General features: G+C 37.8%; 1 protein-coding gene and 1 non-coding gene across 8 annotated transcripts in view; one reads left to right on the top strand and one right to left on the bottom strand.

The window, feature by feature from the left end:
- The window catches only part of Tanc2 (tetratricopeptide repeat, ankyrin repeat and coiled-coil containing 2), a 325,356-nt gene that overhangs the window by 198,134 nt on the left and 105,964 nt on the right, over positions 1 to 21,258 (top strand). For all 7 annotated transcript variants that reach the window (XM_032914256.1, XM_032914255.1, XM_032914254.1 and 4 more), the window contains one exon: positions 9,816 to 9,941. In XM_032914256.1, the coding sequence (XP_032770147.1) occupies positions 9,816 to 9,941 (126 nt within the window). The remainder of the gene's footprint in view (positions 1 to 9,815; positions 9,942 to 21,258) is intronic.
- On the bottom strand, positions 4,595 to 4,701 carry LOC116910767. Its single transcript, XR_004389275.1, has one exon. It is a non-coding gene; the product is annotated as a U6 spliceosomal RNA (small nuclear RNA).

Below are 21,258 nucleotides of genomic sequence, written 5' to 3'. Positions count from 1 at the left end.
ATGTATATAAGAAATATTCAAGTTAATAAAAAAAAAATACAAAAAAAAAAAAAGTAAAAAAAAAAAAAAAAATAAAATAAGTACTCAAAAAAAAAAAGAATAGCCATCTTGAAATTTTCAAGATGTAGCCTCATTTTCACTTTGCCCAAACTACAAAATAAAAATTGTATTTGCCTTTCTGACTCTCCAAATGAATGTCTGGACAGATATATTTCATGATGTGGGATAATAAAATATTTATTGTCATTAGACTTACTTTCCAGGAATAATTATTTGTTATGCAGCCAGGTATGATGTTACCCATTTGTAGTTCTAGCATGCTGGAGGTGGAGACAAAACGGTCAGGAACTGAAGGCCAATGTCAGCTACGTAGTAAGTTCCAGACCAGCATGAGGTGCATATACAAAGTCCTATTGTAAACCAAAACTGAAATGATCCCATATGTTGGTGCTGGCTTCTTGCCGCTCATTTCCCTTTCCTACCTGCTCTTTTGGTTCTGATCTCTGGGACATGATCAACATCTGTTATCAGGTATGATGGTGAAGGAATGGATCATCTAGAAGATTCTTCACATTTATATAGTGACAGCAAATGTTCTCTCTCGGGGTCCTCTACATATGTTGATCCTTGTGTGTAGAGGATTGCATATTTCACCCAGCCCTCTTCAGGTTGTCCTGGGGAAGTTGGTTTTCAGGGAATAGGAATATGTTTGTCTTCTGGTTACTCCTGTTGTCCTGAATGATAAATTTACATTTCTGACACTGAAGTTTTGTATCTACTTCCACCATCTAGGCTCACTAAGTAGGGTGAATTATGAGATCCTTCACCATCCATAATCATAAAATACCACTTAAAATCATAGTCATACAATTAGAAGGAATGACATTGATGAGGATGTGCTGGAACTAAAATCAGTGCACATGGTGATGGGGCAGGTTACACACTGATACTGTGAAGTTTAGCCCATGATGGGGCATGTCATATACTGGTACTGTTGAAGTTTAATGTAGATTACCTAAAACCTAGCAGTTACACTCAGAAGATATATGAAGAAGAAGAGCTCCGTGAGAAGTCTTGCTTACTGGTTGATAAGCAGTCAGTTTATTTCTGTAGCTAATGGTGCTGCTTTGACCGTGTATATATCAGTTTGTAGACATGTTTTCATTTCTCTTAGGTGGATACTTAGGAGTGTACTAGCCATTCTACATTAGATTTTATATTTAACTTTTTAAGCACCTGCCACAGGATTTTATGAAGTATACGAAGTGCCTGTGCCATTTTATATTCCTAACTAGCAAGTACTATGGTTTCTGTTTCTCTATATCCCTTCCACAATTGTCATTTGTTTTACTTTTATGATTTTAATTAATGACTGGGAGGTGATATTTGATTGTGGCTTTAGTTTGTACTATGCTAATGCATAATAATACTGAACTTGTTAAACTAGTACTTACACATTTTCATTATTGAAATTTCTACTCAGATAGTTTATATTTTTTCCTGACTGAAACTGTGTCACATGTGTGTTTGCAAATATTTTTCCCTCTTTGCTGCACCTCTCTTTGTTCCTTATTGATATATTTAAAGCACAAAAGCTAGAATTTTATTGAAGTCTACCAAAGATTTTAGTGGACAGTGGTCTTGCTGATGATTTTTAATCATTTCAATTGGAAGTATGCTATTTATATTACATAGGATAACACTAGTTCCTCTACGTCATTTAGTTTGTTTTAACTCAAGGTTGGGAGAATATTTTTCCTCTATGTACTTTGTGTTTCCCCTCCCTTTTTCTCCTTCTCCCCATATTAAAACAAAAAGAAAATTATATTATCCTTAATCATTATGCCAGGAGGTCACAGCTGTGTCATTTGTAACATTAGTCTTTCTAGGTGGTAGAGCTCATTAGCTTCTGAGGGAGCGCTGATCAGACATCTTAAAGGAAAATGAAGGCCACATGAGATGGCTCAGCTGCTATAGGCATTAGGCTTGCCTAGTTAGAGTCATAGGACTCACTTGGTAAAAGGAAAAAAAAACTGCCACAAGTTATTCTCTGACCACCACATGATTAGCATGCATGTGAACACACATAATAAATCACTCAATAATTTAATATAAACAATTAGAGAAAAAAGAAAACAAGAATGTACCATTAGAGGTCAGATGGGTTGATGAGAAGAATATGATTTTACATTGCTGGAATAGTCTGTATGACTGTTGAACAAGATACAAAAAGTTCATAAAAATAAGATAAATCAGGGAATTCTTAGGATCAGTGTTGGGCATATTACAAACAGGTTTACTGTTATCTAGAGAGCAAATCAGAAGTTAGAGAATATTTTGTTTTACATTGTTTTCCATATCTGGAAACCATGGTTTTAGTCTGTTCCCACAGAGACAGGAAAGTAAGCTTTGAACCAAATGAGTCATTTATTTTTAAAAGTTCATGGACTGTAAATTTAAATTGTTTCCAAATGTAAGGAAACAAAGTTACTTTCATAGGGAATTACCCTGCTGTATATAATGTATAAGAATCTGATGAAGCCACAGAAATCCGGTACTTTAAATGACAGTAGAACTAAACCTATTTTGTTAGTTTCTTAGTCCAGGAGAGTTCCATCTTTGCTTTTAACTCTGTCTATATACATACGTATTTTCATATACTCTGTACTGTGTGCAGAGAAATGGTTCTCCAAACTGAAGAAGGTAAATCTCTTTGTTAATCAAGAATAACAGAGAAGCCAATTGTTGTGATATATGTCTCTAATCCCAGCACTTGGGAAGCAGGACAGGTGGATGTCTGAGTTCAAGACTAACCAGGTTTACAGAGCCAATTCTGGACAGCCAGAGCTTCACAGAGAAACTTTGTTTCATAAAACCAAATAAATGAGTGAATGAATGAATAAATAAATAAATAAACGAACTTTTCAAGTATGAAATAGGAAAAAAATCACATTCTTTTATGTTTTACCAATATGTTTAGTTCACATACAAAAAATACGGTCCATTATTTTCATGTGCAGTTGTATTTACTCATACTTGTTCCTCATTACCCTCCCATGTTCCCCATTTCACAGTTGTTGCCTGTGATCTCCAGAAATGACCTCCCTTCTGCTTTCATGTAAAGTATTTTAATCAAGAGTCTGCATACAAGAGAAAACATATAATATGTGTCCCTCCTCTGTTTCCTCTTCTTGTTGCCCATGTGCAACAAGCTGTCTTAACCATAGGAGCCCCGGAGTTGTAGAAAGGAGGAGGGATGGATGTTCCTAATAAAAAGGCTTTGTTTCAATCCAACTTTTAAACTTCCTTCTTTTTTATTCTTAGTATGAAGAGATCATATAATTCAACAGTGTAAAATGCCATTAAATCCTGCAGAAATAATGTCTAAAATAAGTCTTGCTATGTTATCTATTTCTACCTCCTTTGGGAAGAGAATTGCCTTCTTTTGCCTAAGCTCCCATGATGGCACATGCCTCTAGTCCCATCGCTTGGAAGTGCATCTTCTACATGCTGACCTCCAGTTGAACCAGCACCATTTGTCAAAAATGCTGTCTTCTTTTCCTGGATGGTTTTAGCTTTTATCAAAGATCAAGTAACCATAGATGTGTGGGTTCATTTTGGGGTCTTCGATTTTATTCCATTGAGCTAACTACCTGTCTCTGTACCAATACCATGCAGTTTTTGTAATGATTGCTCTGTAATATAGCTCAAGGTCAGGGATGGGGATTCCCCCAGAAGTTCTTTTATTGAGAATAGTTTTCAATATCCTGGGTTTGTTTGTTTTTTGTTGTTGTTATTGTTGTTTTGGGGGGTTTTTTGTTGTTATTTTTGTTTTTTGGGTGTTTTTTGTTTTGTTTTGTTTTGTTTTTTGTTATTCCAAATTAATTTCCAAATTGCTCTTTCTAACTCTATGAAGAATTGAGTTGGAATTTTGATGGGATTGCATTGAATCTGTAGATTGCTTTGGGCAAGATGGCCATTTTTGCAATATTAATCCTGCCAATCCATGAGCATGGGAGATCTTTCCATCTTCTGGGATCTCTAATTTTTTTCTTCAGAGACTTGAAGTTCTTGTCATACAGATCTTTCACTTGCTTGGTTAAAGTCACACTGAGGTATTTTATATTATTTATGACTATTGTGAAGGGTGTCATTTCCCTAATTTTTTTCCTCAGCCTGTTTATCCTTTGAGTAGAGGAAGGCTACTAATTTGTTTGAGTTAATTTTTTTTATCTTTATTAACTTGAGTATTTCTTATTTACATTTTGATTGTTATTCCCTTTCCTGGTTTCCGGGCCAACATCCCCCTAGCTCCTCCCCCTCCCCTTCTATATGGGTGTTCCCCTCCCCATCCTCCCCCCATTACTGCCCTCCCCACAACAATCATGTTCATTGGGGGTTCAGTCTTGGCAGCACCAAGGGCTTCCCCTTCCACTGGTGCTCTTACTAGGCTATTCATTGCTACCTATGCAGTTGGAGCCCAGTGTCAGTCCATGTATAGTCTTTGGGTAGTGGCTTAGTCCCTGTAAGCTCTGGTTGGTTGGCATTGTTGTTCATATGGGGTCTCGAGCCCCTTCAAGCTCTTCCAGTCCTTTCTCTGATTGAACGCTTCACAAATTTGTGTGTCATCCTTGCACAGGGGCCATGCTAATCTTCTCTGTATTGTTCCAATTTTAGTATATGTGCTGCCAAAGCGAGCACTTGAGTTAATTTTATATCCAGCCACTTTGCTAAAGTTGTTTATCTGGTTTAGGAGTTCTCTGGTGGAATTTTTGGGGTCACTTAAGTATACTATCATATCATCTGCCAATAGTGATATTTTGACTTCTTTCCAATTTGTATCCCTTTTACCTTCTTTTGTTGTCTGATTGCTCTGGCTAAAACGTCAAGAAATATATTGAATAAGTAGGGAGAGAGTGAGCATCCTTGTCTAGTCCCTGATTTTAGTAGAATAGCTTCAAGTTTTTCTCCATTTAGTTTGGTGTTGGCTACTGGTTTGCTGTCTATTGCTTTTACTATGTTTAGGTATGGGCCTTGAATTCCTGATCTTTCCAAGACTTTTAACATGAAGGGGTGTTGAATTTTGTCAAATGCTTTCTCAGCATCTAATGAGATGATCATGTGGGGTTTTTCTCCCCTTGAGTTTGTTTATGTAGTGGATTACATTGACGGGTTTCCATATATTGAACCATCCTTGCATCCCTGGGATGAAACCTACTTGATCATGGTGAATAATTGTTTTGATGTGCTCTTGGATTTGGTTTGCTAGAATTTTATTGAGTATTTTTGCATCAATATTCATGAGGGAATTTGGTCTGAAGTTCTCTTTCTTTGTAGGGTCTTTGTGTGGTTTAGGTATAAGAGTAATTGTGGCTTCAAAGAATGAATTGGGTAGTGCTCCTTCTATTTCTATGTTGTGGAATAGTTTGGACAGTGTTGATATTAGGTCTTCTTTGAAGGTCTTATAGAATTTTGCACTAAACCCATCTGGTCCTGTGGTTTTTTTTTTTTTTTTTTAGTGGGGAGACTTTTAATGATTGCTTCTATTTCTTTAGGAGTTATGGGACTGTTTAGATGGTTTATCTGATCCTGATTTAACTTTGGTACCTGGGTATACATTTTCAGCTTGGTGAATTCAGGATATAGCTTAGAGGGAGAGCACTTTCCTCTTGACTGGTGAGATGACTGAGGGAAACTTGTGACAGTCTATAGCTGAAGTAATTTTCTAAATAGAAATTAGATTTCATATATCTTTAAATTAAAATTCTATACAATGAAAATTTTAAACTCTTGAGCTTTATGGCATGGATAATTTGAATTGCTATTGTATGTTTGTTTGTTTTTAAGCTTGTGTGTTAGAAGGAAATAGATTCGGATTTGTGGTTGCACAGCTGGAATTATCAGCCGGCTGTCTATGGTCATCTTTGGTGTCTTGAAATGAAATTGGCAGTGGTTTGGAGGTATGTGGTAAGCAGGAAGTGTTTGCAGCAGCTGTCATCAGTGCTTTGTGTGGGAAAGAGGGTTCTGTTGGAAAATAGAGAGTCAAACTCCGTTAAAAGTATAATTTCCTTCTATCCACTTGTTCGTACTTGGAGCGGCACAGTTTTCTAAGGAAAGACCTTAATCAGGTAAATGCAGATTGGGAACCTTAAGGGGATGTAAATTAATCTAATTAGAAACTATAATGCATATTTTATAGAAAATCAAAAAGGGCTTTTCAGCAGTCAGAATAATGACTTCATTTGTGTAAATATAGGAAAGGTGACTTTCTGCCCTAAAGTAGCAACAGAAGTGCCCTTCCAGCCTCCCCGCTGAGGCACAGCAAGTGTTGGCTCCATTCGTGGCAACTGACATGGAAAGAAATAACTAAATGAGCTTCTAAAACCTGTATGGAGTTGTTTCTGAAATGTTCTGGACCAAATGTTTGCTGCATTTTTTTTCTCTGCCCAGATTTGATATATTTAAACTATATTTACTTTTTTAAATAATGATTTTGTCAAATGCTTTATAGGTGTATAGTCTTCAGCTATTTCAGTCTAATAAAATATATAACTTTTTTTTTCATTTTCCTAGTCCCTCTTCCTCTAAATAAAAACAAGATTTTTTTTTAATGACAGGCTTTATTGGCTTTAGAATTGTTTCCTTGTACTTAAAAGTTTGGAAGAGTTAGAAGAAGGAGTAAAAGAGCTGAAGGGGATCGCAACCCCATAGTAAGAACAACAGTGTCAACTAACTGGAGCCCCTCAGAGCTCCCAGTGACTAAGCCAAAAGCCAGGTGCATACATGGGCTGGTCTGTGGCCCTAGGCACATGTGGAGTAGTGGACTGCCTTGTCCACTACACACACACACACACACACACACACACCTCTTGTATAATATGCAGTCATTGTGTAGGTATTTATTGGGCATGAACTATGTATCAGGTACCGTAAAGTACTTAGCATCAGTTATCAAAACAAAGATTCTCTCACCATGAAGCTTGCATTCTAATTGGAAAAAATAAACATAATAAGTAATTTACATAGTATGATAGACGGTATTAAATTTAAAGAGAAAGTAAAAGCAGCATCAGTGTTATCTGAAAGAAAATCTCCTGTACATCACCAGGCCATCACTTCAGTAGTGTCTGTTAATTATTAAGACAAAATGGGGATGGGGTTGAGGACAGTCAGCAGATAGAAAGTCAGAGGTACTCTGAGCATTATGTTCATGACACTCATTTCATTGTCTGAAGAGATAGGATGATCCAAAATAAATTAGGTGTTACCACTTTATCTAAACAGTGTACTACATAAGCTGGTCTGGAGACACATGCCTATAAATTCCAGCACTTGAGAAGGGGAAGCAGAAAGATCAGGAGCTCAAAACCATCCTCAGCCATTTAGTAAAGGGAGGCCAGCCTGGGCTCATGATCTGACTGGAGATCAGTCAGAGAAGCAGAGAAAATGTAACCAGAGCACATTTTGTCAAAGAAGAGCAAAGACTGACACACTATGACAAGAGGTTTTCTCAGAGGATTACTTAGAAATGGAGAAGCTGCCAGTGACAGGAAGAGTTTGATAAATCTGTCTCTTTGTGCTTTTGAGTTTTATCCAAAAACTCTTCTCCATTCTTGTGGCATTCAGGGTTGTTTTTAACTGATTTCATAGTTGAGAACCTTGACTTGTTTTCTCTCATATGGTGAATGATGAGTATTTTCTCTGCTGGTGCACATCCAGCTTCCTAGCAGCACTTACTGAAGAAGCTTCCCCTCCCTGGTGTGTATTCTTGGCACTTGTGCTAAAAATGAGTTGGTTGTAAAGCGTGGGTTTCAGTCTTTATTCTACTCCTCTGACTGATGCTTGTCCACATCAGTACTGCATGCAGCGCTGATTACTGCAGCTTGAGGGGATCTGAAGTCGGATAATAGTATGTGTTCCGTGAGGAATTTTAACAGGTGTTCAATGAGTCTGTGGATTATTTTAATAGCATGGACATTTGAACAATATCAGTTCTTATAGTGTATGAGCACAGGATATCATTCCAATTTTGGGGTCCTTTTAATCTTTCATTTTTAATTCCTTTATAGTTTTTATTGTAGAGCTCCTTTACTTCTTTGGGTATAAAATTTATTCTTAAATACTTCATTTGGTTTTTTTTTCTTTTTTTCTTTGAACCTATGACAAATGAGATTGATTTTTTTAATTACTTTTTTATTTAGAATTTTTGATACTAATGCATAAAAATACTACTTAAAGTTTTTATTAGCTATTTTATGTATTCACATTTCAAATGTTATCTCCTTTTCCCTTCTCTCCCATCTCTCCTCTCCTCTTTCCCCTCCTTCTATGAAGATGCTCCCACTCCCACCCATGTTGTCTACAACTCCAGGCTAGCCAAGGCTACACAGTGAGACTTTATCTCAAAGAGAAAGAAGCATGGCAAAAGTATTATTAAGAAACAGTGTTGGCATTTTTACTGCCACTTTTGTTGTACTTACTGAGTGAATAAATTAATGAACAGATCAGTAAGTACTGTTTCCAAAGTTCAGTCACTGACATCTTACCTGTGATCTACTGTACTTTCTGTCTGTGGACTTGTTTCCCTAAGCTAGGAGGATTCCAGGCTGTTTTCTCTACCCCCTTTTTGCTTCTTCTTTTGTTCTTTATAAGGTGATATGTAATAGTGGTAACAAAAGTGACTTGTAAAGTTTTCTAGGCAAACTACCATATCATCTGTCTTAGTTGGGTTTCCATTGCTATAGTAAAGCACCATAAGCAAAAGCAGCTAGAGGAGGAGAGATTTCATTTCATCTTAACAACGCTCAGCTCACACATTCCAAAGTCAGAGCAGGAATCATGGAGAAACATTGCTCGCTGGCTTGTTCTTCATAGCCTGCTCAGTTTATTTCCTTATGCACCACCCAGGACCACCTGCCCAGGGGTGGTACCCACAATGGGCTGGGTCCTCCCACATTAATTATTAATAAGAAAATGCTCACAGGTTTGCCTCTAGGCAATCTAATGAGGGAATTTTCTCAATTGAGGTTTCTCTTCCCAAAATAACTCTAGCTTGTGTCGAGCTGACAAGAAACTAACTATAGCACACCATCTTCTGTAAACCTCACATGTAATAGAATTTCTTACAAAAAAAGTAATGTGTAGGAATTTTGTGGAAAAACATATGAGGCCCCACAGTCATAAAAAAAAAATAATAAGCCTTGGGCTTTCTTTTTCTTCTCTTTTGACGTATTTATGCCAATCTTCAGTGATAAGTTGGTAACCATAATTTTATGGAAAAAACTAATGCTCAGATATTTCTTTCAAGCTAAAACATTCATATAAACAATGTTTTATTTCCCACTTAATTTTTAGAAGTCCATTTGTTTCTTTCAGCAGCATCAAGAAATTTCCCTTTTATTTCTTCTATTGTAATTTTCATGGCTCAGACATTTAAAAGCAAAATAGCATTTCATATTAGACTGGACACCTGTTTTAAAATATTAAATTGTTTATACCATTATCTACAACTTAATGATAATTTTAGACTTTTCTAGTTTGTTTCTGTTCATCTATTTGAATTGGAAATATATATTCTCTATTAATGTTATAGAACCACAGATCTGTCGTGTTCTAGCTCAAAGAATCAGGTGGAATGAAGTTTTAAATTTTTTTAAAGATTTGGTGTTGTAAAGATAAAATTAATGAATTATATATTGTTTGGGGAGGGGTTTCTGCTCATGTAAGCTTTGATTCAGTGGTATGCCATACAGCAACTGAGTAAAAAAAGTTGTCTAAACTTACACATGGTAAGTAAATCCTTTCTGTCTTGGCAGCCACCAGTTCTGCCCACTTGGAGGACCTTGCTTACCTGGATGAGCAGAGACATACTCCTTTGAGGACGTCTCTTCGAATGCCAAGACAGAGCATGAGTGGTGCTCGCACACAGCAGGATCTCAGAGGTCAGAATACCGAGGGCTGAGGGGCGGGGTGTGAGTACAGGGGAAATGGACAGAAATGTTTCTTAAAAAAGTTATTTTTCTCCTATCCCCAAGCTTGATCTTCCTTTTAAGGAGTGAAATGATCTACTTTATTAGGCCACTGGATAGATCCACAAATCGATTGTTCTTATAGAAACACGCTGTAATTTTGAAAGAAGCCAAGCAGGAAGAGCAAGTGGGGGTGGAGGAAAGCTTTAGGCTCCTGAGTTTCAGAGGTAACTGTTGACCAATGTCAGGCCTGACCACATTGGAGGTGAACTGCATCCTGATCTGTACTTTCCTATAAAATTTCTCTCACTTTTAATGTACTGTTTTGTAACATAGAATCCATTTATTTTCTTGGCATTTCAGACAGTCGTGGCAACAGCTGACCGACACGCTTTGACCCACTTATGCACTCTGTTACTTACTTTCCTCCCTCTTGCGGCAGAATACACAGCATCTCAGGCTAGGAGAGCTGTTGTGCTCACAGTTGGACGGTGTAGTTCATCACAGTGAGGAAGGAGTGGAGCAGGAGCACAAGGCAGTTGATCACACTCATCCTTGGTCAGGAAGCAGAGACAGGAGTGTCAGTGCTCAAACTCACACTCTGCTTTGTGTTCAGTCCAGGACCCCAACCCAGAGGACAGGACAGTATTGTCCACATTCAGGGTGGGTCTTCTTGCCTCAGTTAAATCTTTCTGGAAATGTCTTCATGGATGCTGCACAAAGGTGTGTTTCCATGGTGATCCTAAATCCCTTCAAGTTGATAACATGAAGATTAACCATTATAACCATATAGGGAACTGTCTTCTCTGTGGCTCCTCTAAAAGGAACATAGTCTTTTCTTTCATTTCATCATGAACAGTCTCACTGAGGAGACTGTCCCTGTTTTCTCTGCCTCTGTTCCAACAAACCTTCTCTGATAGCTTTTAACACATAGCATTCCTTTGATACCCAGAAATCTGGTATTTATTTCATGGCTTGTTTTATATTGATTTGTTTCCCTTCCCTAAGCAGTAGTACTCACACGGGAAAGAACCACTCATGCCTACTGCCCGCTCTGGAAACCAGTTTCCTCACAGCTTTGCAGTGACAGCCAAGCAGATGGACACCTAAGATGACTGATTGTACCGCTGTGTTGTCACAGGCACACTAACAATAGTCAGTATCTCTCAGTGTGGTTCCTAATCTCTGCGTATATTTATTGCTTCTACAGTTTGTCTTATACTAGCTGCTTAGTATATTTTTTCATTATTTAGCTTCAGCCTGAAAATTCAAGTAATTAAAGTACATCCATAGATTTTTTTCCAAAGTATACCTATTTTTTTTTTTTACAAAGTCTGAGAAAAAGTGTTTCTAACGATACTAATTTCATACTCCTTCAAAAAGACTGCATTAGTACTCAAGCTGTACCTTCCCATTAGTGAAGTCGCTATATTAGTGTTTTGGTGTCTTCAGGCTGTCTCTGTTTCTCAAGAGATTTACACTGAGCAATCAATTAGAACATGCTTTCCAGATGAGTGTATTGATCGAGAAGAGACAGGGTGTTTACTTAGTAGTTTGGCCTTCTAAAATTAGCATACTCTAATTCATTACTCAAAAATTAGCATGCTCTGGGAAATAATCAAGCTCAAAAAAGTAAATGTAATCTTGATGACTATTTACAAAGAAATTGAATCCATATTTCTGATATGAAATAAAGAATATTAGTGAGAAAAGAAAGCAAACAACTTGGACAGACTGTAGACCTTCTTAGCAATCCTGTATAACTTAGGATTACTGTATCTAAAACTTTCCACATTCCTGTAGGTTCATAATCAGATGGTTTTCCTGACATCCACCATCTTCAAACATAAAAATTACAGTCAGATTTCAGTTTGAAATGTTTTTCCTAATTACAGTTGAACTAAAATTACCTTTGTCACTCCCCAAAAAAGTAAAATGATTGAAGATGATTTCAGTATGGTTAATTTCTAGAGGCCAGTGAGATGGTTCAGCAGGTAAAGACACTTACCCCGGGTCTGAAGACCTGAGTTTAATCCCTGGCACCACAGATAGATGAAGAGAACTAACTCCTACAAGCTCTCCTCTTACCTCCACCTGCTCACTGAGGCACATCGTGTGTGTGTGTGTGTGTGTGTGTGTGTGTGTGTGTGTGTGTGTGTGTGCATGATCATATTTTAAAGTATTACTTGTTTGATGAAATAGCTTTTGTTTTGTTTTGTTTTTGTCTAGCTGCTCTGAAACTGAACCTAAAGCTTTACACGTGCCACTAAACTACATTCCCAGTGTAATAGGCTTGGTTTTGTGTCTTTATCAGTGAGTGTGAACGTATGTGTACATGTGTGCAGGTGCTCACTGAGGCCAACAGAAGGTTTCAGATCCCCTGAAGCTAAAGTTATTGGAGATTGTGAGCTGCTCGACGTGGGTGCTCAGAACTGAAGTCTAGTCAGTCCTCTGCAAACCCTCTTATCCACTAGGCCATCTCTCCAGCCAGACGTGGTTTTTTTCCCCTTAGCAACAATTCTAATATTGTATAATGCTGAGTATTTAAAGAGGTGTGTACTGAGGGGAGGGGGATGGGATAGGGGGCTTACGTATGGGAAACCGGGAAAGGGAATAACATTTGAAACGTGAATAAAAAAAAATCCAATAAAAGAAAAAAAGACTATATAAAGGATTTATGTATTTGCAATGACTTCATATGAAATTTGTTACAATTTATTTGTGAAATAAAAACATTTGAAAATGCAAAAAAGATGCATGTACTGACTATGCACCTATAGTGTATCCAGTGATGACTAATAGTATTGACTAATTGATTTAAAGTATAAAAACTGCCTTAAATATGTTCACTGTGAATACTCATAGCGCTATGCTCTTACATTATTTAGGGTTCTAAAAAGCTTTTATTTATATGACTTGAGATGCTTTTTAACCATATTATAAACTAATATGTCAAGCACTAGTTTCAGCTTTTAAATATAGTAGTAGGTTTTTAAAAATAATAGAGGTCATTAAAATACCTGTTTGTTCAGGACTGGGAAGGTGGATTCATGGAAACGTGGCACTCGCTGCTCTTGTAGTAAGTTTGTTTCCAGCACCCATGTGGTAGCTCCCCGCCATCCCTGACTCCAGTGAGGGGTCCAACACCCTCTTCTGAGCTCTTGCAGACACTAGGAGTACACATGGTGTAGATATATAAATGCACGGAAAAAGACACCTCATGCTCACTAAATAAAATAAGTGTTTATTCGTCTTAAAAATAAAAGATCTTTTTTACATGTTAAAAGGGTATAGAAAATTCCACTACATAGTTAGTTGTTAAAAAAAAAAAAAAAAAAGACTAACCTGGTAAAAGGAAAATAACCTCTTAGTGTCATAACAATAAATTAATAAATTCAGTTTTAAGGACCCCAAACATGTCTTGGAAGTCCCGAAGGGTCCCCAGACACTTCAATAAGCAATTTAAAGAATATTATTATAGTTGAAAATGAGTATTATGTCTCAAGGACTGCATAGTCTGTTTACAGAAAGGCAAATGGGTGAGTATTCTGAGAGTTTTTAGAAGTTAGAAGTTGTTTATGAGCATGGTTTATGAGTAGAGTTCATTTCAAATTTACCTTAACAATAACTGGATTGTTGAGTCCTAAGAGTAGTTTGTCTTTTGACTGTTGACACAAAGGTTATTAGGGTAATATCTTGGTTGATGATCAAGTCACATATTTGAACATTGGCTTCATTAGTGAAAAGCCGGTTTCATTTTCAATACAGCTGTTCTGACCAGCTGTTCTACCAAAAATTGATGTTTCCAAAAACTCTGCCCAACAGTAGAGAGAAGGAAGTCACCTAAGAACACCATTCTGGTCCCTTTGCAGAAGGCAGCAGCAGCTCCCTGGCTAGTGTCAGTACTCACACTCCTTTTTATAGTCATAACGCTGTATTCTAGTGTGGCGTGCAGAACTGTTAGCCTGCTCTTAAAGTCTGTCTATAGAAATAGTCAATTGAATTAGCTCTGTGAAGTTGTTTAACTGACGATTTCGTAATAACTTGAAAAGTCCTATTTTTTATTTAATCATCATTGCGTTATCAGGGGATTGTGCTAAAAATACACTGAAACATCTCTTTAGACCACCTCAGTGAAGTAAGTCTTTCATGCCATCAAAAGGACAAAAAACTGTTGAGAGAGGAAAAAATAGTTGTTTTTTACAGGTAGAAGTACTACATTATATGATAGAGCATTAAAAGGGAACCAAGGAGTTAAATACACAATATGAATGCTCACATGGGGACTTCAGGCAATCTGTAGGGAATTAGTGAAAAATTATTAGTGATAAGGCCCTAACTTGCCTATTAAATTATAATCATACAGTTTTACTTGAAGAGATTGCATGTTACTTATTAAAACTTCATTTCTCAATATATGTTGTCTCCCTTAGTCCTTTACTAAATCTCATTACATAAAGACATTTAGAGACTTTCTGTTTAGTGAATTGCTACTTTGGCAAACACTAGGATGGAGGGCAAGTGTGAAATGGCTGCTGTCTGGTTATTGGCACAAGTTTTGCAAAACTGGTCCTGTGACTGTTAACTTGGCTTTGAGTTCCTGCTTTCAAAGCAGTAAGTTTAATTTTCATTAAATAAAATGAGTACATCACAGCATGTATGAGTCCCTCACATTTCTGAAACAATGAATTCTTTATTAAGCTGACTAAGATGTATGTCATGAAGCTGAATGCTATCGCATTAGCCCACTGAGTCATGCAGCCCTGGGCTTGCTTAGTCATCTTGATCATTGCCTAGCTGACTGGCACAGTTACAAGGGAATATTTCCATCAGTATTTTTAATCGCTGTTGTTTATTATTTTTATAAACAATATTAAATGTCCTTCTTAAGTAAATTCAAAACCTAGAGGACACTTACATTCACAATGTCAACATGTGACTGTGAGATAGCAAACTATGTGCCCTAGTTATGTGAGATCTCTCTCTTTCCCCATAGCCAACTCTTCTACAAAGGGCCTTAAATTTTGAAAATTCATAATTTAAGTTGAACATTTTTAACATCTGATAAAATCTAGACTGCCATGTTTGAGTAGTTTTTATTACATTTTATTTATTTATTTTGTCAAGATAACGGGGTGCACATGTGCTGTATTATGCCCGTGGAGATCAGGAGACAGCCTACAGGAGTCTGTTCTCTCCTTTCCCTGTGTGTCTGTCCTAGGGATCAGTCTCAGGCTATCAGGCTCGGCAGGAAGTCCCTCCACCCGCTTAGCTGTCTGGCTGCACTCTGTTTCCTTTGCTTTGCTTTGCTTCTTTAACTAATCACTGAGTTAGAGTTGCTCTGCCATTACACAGGTCTGGTTTTTATATAAACCAGTCTTACTTGGTAAATTAATAAATCTTAAGATTAGAAAACCCAAGTAAGAGCTAATACATAAAAAGTTTTTGTAAGTGATGCTTTCAACTGAATTAGACTTCAGAATCGACATTCAGATTAAGATTTCTCAGAAATGTAAAAAAAAATCAGCAAAAAAATCAATTGAAGTAACCATAATGTCAGTAAATTCAGTGGGCTAATGTCTTTGCAACACTTTTGAATTCATTAAAATAATTTAGGATTTATATGTAAAGTGTTTTATGGAATAATTTCCCAAGATACTAATAATAAAATTATAGAACTGGAAATTTCATTTGCAAAGTTTCATTCTAAAATTTCATTAATAAAAGTTCACTTAGAAATGTTACTCTTAAATTTCAAGTAATTAGAATAACTAGTTTTGATATATCTAAAAACAAATATGTCTCATTCTCAATGCCAACAGTTTAATAATACAAAACTTCAACTGAGTTGACATAGTTACATGCATGTTATAAATCTTTCTCATTTAAAGACATTACTTTTTGTATTTTCCCTATATATGAGAATCTAAATTTAATGAAGTATATAGAAAGTGATAACCATTCTAGGAACCGGGTTTTCCTTGTTTCTTTCATTATTCTCTGATGATCTTTGTCCTCTCCCCGAGAATTCCAATCAAAAGTGATTCTAGATTGGTTTTTAAATAGATATTGTCCTGTAAGACCTGTGTCAGGGGTTCAGGATACAGCTCAGTTGGTAGAGTACCTACCCAGCATGCCCTGGGTATGCTTCCTAGCACCACATGAAAGGGGCAGGAAGCTCAGAGGTTTAGGGTCATCCTTAGCTACACTGTAATGTATAATTCCCTGACTTTAGAAAACTTAGAACACTGTGACTAATAGTTATTCGGATGAAGCAGGAAGAAGTCCTAAGTCCCATGTTTTTGGCTTAGAAGATAGGATACGTAGTAATACTTTACTACCTGTGTAAGCAAATGGTGATTAAGAAATGCACTTCTCAAGGAAGCAAAATAGTCTTAGGGAAGTTTTCTAAATTTATAATTCCTGTTAAGTATCCAAGTAGATGACTCACTTTTCCCTCAGATGGTGGATTTGAACCTAGAGCCTCCTGCATCCAGGTTAAGCCACGCAGCTCTAGCTACAGCCCTGGACCACTTTTTATCTTAAGGTCGGGTCTCATTAAGTTGTCAGCTAGCATTAAACTTGCTAGCCCAAGAAACCTTGAAGTCACAATCCTCCTGGCTTAGCCTCCCAGAGTAGCTGGGACAACAGACCTACACTACCAGACACAGCTTCATAGACAATGGTCATGAGTTGTTGGAAATGATGCCCAAGAGTTTAGGATTAAGGTCTAGACTAGAAATCTAAGCCCAAGAACCATCATCACTTAAAAAGCTGTAACAGACTTTAAACTACCCACTGAGGTGTGTGCGGGGGCAGTAATACATTTAAACCAAGGATTCTGGGGTGGTCATAAAGGAAGACCCACCCCATCAAGAGTTAGGGATCGGTTTAACAATGTAAAATCATAACAATGTGAAATCATAATGTGAAGCATAAAAATAGAGAATAAATCACTTAATAATCAGTGGCATTAATCAAAATAATTTCAGCACAGTAATGTGGGTAGAAACCAGGCTCTGAGTTATTATCATGAAAGAAGATTGCTAAATAGTTCTTTGAAAGAGTTGGGTAGTCAAAGAAAGAAGGGAGATAAGGCAGAAACCTCAAAAGGAAGAAGGCCTGAAAAGAGGCAATACGTTCTCAGTATTCTTTTTGTTTTTTGTTTTTTAATTAAGTGTCTGTGGGATAGAGATGATTGAGTGGTTTCCCTAAGTGTCTGTTTTAGTTCACAATAGGGGAAGTGATTGCAGATAGACGCTGTCCTAAACAATTACACGCATTCTTCAGAGTGGTGCTGTTTACCTTACATGAAGATGAGAAGACTGACGAGTTGCTAACATAAGTAACTAGGCCACAGATAGCAAGTAACAGAGACAGACCCGAACTAGAGCATCTTAGTCCTGACTCCACCATTTTACCCATTCTGCCAGGTTTTCCTGCTTGTCCAAAAGCTGTTTCTGCTTCTATTTTTTTAACAGAATTTATCTAGCATAAACATTTTTCAGACCATTCTCTTTACACTATTTTTATAGGACCTAATTCAAATTGTTCCACATGTTTAAAGATTTATTTCCTGAGGTGGGAATGCCCGCCTCCATTGCTCTTTTGCTGAGGACCCAGAACAAGCAGGGCTTGACTCTTGCCAGTTAATCAGCCCTTATAGCAACTCAGTAGACAAGTGATCCCCTGCCTTGGTTAAATATTTCTCTCTTTTTTTAGCTTTCTTTATGTGCTCTATGTGTATGTATACATATGTGTGTGCCCCAGAATCAAAGGAAACCTGCTGGAGTCATTTCCTTCTGCCACAATAGTCCTAGAGATCAAGCTCAAATCATCAGACTTGGTGATGAGTGTCTGTACTTGTTGAGCATCTCTCCCCAGCCCCAAATGTCTCTTCAGAATAAACAAACCAAAACCAGTGTGCCATTGAATATACACACCCACACATACACGCACAAGCACATGGTGCACACATGTGCACATACACACGTATACACACATCATATGATAATGATAATAATAATGATAATGATAATAATAATGAAGATGAAGAAGAAGAAGAAGAAGAAGAAGAAGAAGAAGAAGAAGAAGAAGAAGAAGAAGAAGAAGAAGAAGAAGAAGAAGAAGAAGAAGTTGTTTTAAAGCTGTTTAAGGAGAGTAACTGAGCTGCAGGTCGGCATGCTCACCCCACAGTTCCTGTCCCTGGGAGGCTGGCGGAGGACTGAAAGTTACATGTCAGGCCTGAACTACCTAGAAAAACCCTGTCTAAATAAATAAGCCTTTTGGGTAGTGTGTGTTAGTAATATTTTCAAGTTTTGTTTGAAGCATAGGTGTTTGTCTCTTACTTTGTGTAAAAACTAGTTTGCTGGCATGAACGGTAAGGATGAGCCAGAAATTACCTTTTACTCTGAGAGATATTTCCATGCTAGACTTTGTATTCGCTGTGGAAGTATACAAGCTAGCACGGTTGTACTTTTATTTGTACCAGACCCTATCAGTATTATGTACAGTCCCGAAGTGACTTTGTTTCAAGTGACCATGGGGTTGTCCCTGAGTAAGTACACGTAGTCAAAGCCACTTAGAAGGCTCATGCCCTGCCCTCCGTCCTGCCTCCTCTGCCCTTAGCTCTTTCTGTTAGCATTGGATGAGCAGGTTGGTTAGCGTTAGTAAATCTTGGGCTTATTTGGTGTTCCTTTTGTTTTTGTTTTTGTTTTTGTTTTTTAAGGTTTATCCTTGCCTTTAAAAAAGATTTTTTCCATAACCTAAATATATAATTATAACTAGTGATGAGCTTATAAGAGAATATTCCTCAAAATAGTTCATTTGTTGCCACAAGCACGGTTTTCACTGAAAACGTGCACACGCTGAGTGAGTCTGGAGGGTTACGTTTGTCAGTTGTCTGTGTGTCTGTGTGTGCATGTGGGTCTGTGTGTCTGTGTGTGCATGTGGGTCTCAGCATGCACCGTAGCCTGTGCCCACAAACGTCAGCACAGCTTGTGAGTGTCAGTTTTCTGCTTCTGCCCTGAATGACCTGGGGATTGAATTCTGACCAGCCTTGGTGGCACCTTTATCCACTGAGCTTTCCCACAAGCCCAAGAAAGTGGTTTTCATATCCCTTGAAAACGTTTCTTTCTAAAACTCACCTTACTTGAGTCCCAGTTGGAATGTTTTCTCTGTATATTATTTTGTTTAAAATTTTCAGATATACAAGGAGTTTACAAAATTAATAAGTGCTTATCTACCACCACCTTGGTTTTTTCATACACCTTTCTATGTATCCACATCAGATTTAACCTGTCTTTCTATACGCATTTCAACGTAAATTATGGATAGTATAGTTTACTGAAATATTTTTAAAAGGGTGGGCGGGGTGGTCTCTGCCTTCTTGCTTCCCTGGGAGTGCTGCCTGACACCCCACACTGCTCCTCAGTAGGACTGATTAAGTCACTCTCTCCCTCAGGAAAAGTTGCAAAAGTAACTTCTCAGTGGATTATTTTGGTGGTTTCTACCATTGAAAAGCTCTTTGAAACTAGCTGATACCCAAAAGAGTCATATATGAATGATCTGACAGAGAATATTATTTCTCTGCCCCCACCGTCCCATCCTAAATTTATGGTTGGGTATATTAAAAATATGGCTTTCTTTTAACGTCAGTCTGACAAAAGTCCTAGGTACTGAGGTACAGAAACTGTTTCTTGGCTGTTCTTGGTGCCTGCAGTTGTTTTACCATATGGCACTGCTCTAATTTTGTCTGTGTTCTTCTCTTGAGACTTTGTGAATAGATTACATTTTTAGAAAATTTTTAAAATAACTTTTTAAAATGTCAAAGCCTTCTCAGTAGGATAAGATGTCATGCAGCACTGTGTCCATGGGAGGCCTTGTCTTTGTTTGCCTCTGTACCCAGTGCTGACCTAGAACTCTCTGTGGCCTAGGCTGACCTCAAACTAAAGTGATCCTCCTGCCTCCCTCCCAAACCTCCCAAATGCTGAGATTACATGGATATGCCGTCACGCCCAATGCCAGACGTTATCTTAACAAAATTATTCTCTAAAATGGAAACATGTTGAATCACTACTTACTCTATATCCCATATTATAAATTAGTTTTAATCAAATTCATGAAAGCCTTCTTTGAAACAAAATCTAAAGTAGTCTTAGACCCGAAGAGATACGGCTGTTTAAAAAACATCTCAGCCCTCAGTAACTGTTCTCACTGGAAATGCACTGGAAATGCACTCTCTGGCCAGACAAGTCTCCTTCCTCCCGCAGGTATGCGTAGCCACACCAGGCTCTCACGTGATCTCCGAGGACCTGAACTCAGGTTTGTGCTTGAACAGCACACACTCTTTCCCATAGATCCATCCCCGCAGCCCAAACATAATTCTTAAGGCAAGGACAGAGAGAAGACAGGAGACAGTGAAAACCTAGTTCACCCCAATGCAGTGCTCACGTCCTGCACAGAAGATGCAATATCAAGTCAAAATGAAAAGGTCTGGACCCGGCAGTCAGAACTAGGTTCTTATTCAAATTTTAAAACCAGTTATGTGGACTGAGGTCTCTAGTCTAAAGAAAGAGACACATCTATAACTATATTACAAGAAGTTTTTTCAAGAAAAGCCCATGATTTCTCTTCTGATCAGAAGAGCTCCTCACCCTGAAGCGGGCCTGAGCAAGAGTGCCCTTACCCCTTTCTCCTTCCCTAAGGCATGTATCAGTGGGTCATGCCAGCTAGGTTTTGATCTTTGCATTTCCTCCATCCTCTCTGGAGTCCTGAGGTAGCCAGTTCACTCTTTCTCTCTCCCTCTTCATACCTAGCTCCTTCCCTCCTGCCTTCCCACTGCTGTCCTCGAGGAAGGGCACTGAATACCCAAGAACCCTCTGAGTTGCTAGGCACTGATGCAAGTGGCATCACATACTCCAAGAACCATAAGCAAGCTGTTCAACTGTTCACCTCTCTAGAATTTAAGCAAAATGTGACCAGGAGAGTGATGAATTAAAATGATACTTAATTTCTACGTTTGGTGAATCTTTAAGATTACCAGTTGACTACTAGGACAATAGAGCAGAGACTGGATGACAACATAGAAATAGAGTCTTTGCAAAACTGATTGAGAGAGCAAGGCGCAGTGGCATGCTCTTGGAGTCCCAGCTGTGTGGGAGGCTGAAGCAGACAGCATGCCTAGGGCCAGGAGTTTAAGACCAGTATGCACAATATACCCCTTGTCTCAAAATAATGACTATAGCTGCTTTGGAAGTCATGTGAAAGAACTAACTACATTATCAAAACA

This window comes from Rattus rattus, chromosome 9 (genome assembly GCF_011064425.1).
Source record: "Rattus rattus isolate New Zealand chromosome 9, Rrattus_CSIRO_v1, whole genome shotgun sequence".
Lineage (NCBI taxonomy): Eukaryota > Metazoa > Chordata > Mammalia > Rodentia > Muridae > Rattus > Rattus rattus.
Note: the sequence above shows the minus strand (reverse complement) of the source record. Positions and strands in the feature narration are given on the sequence as shown.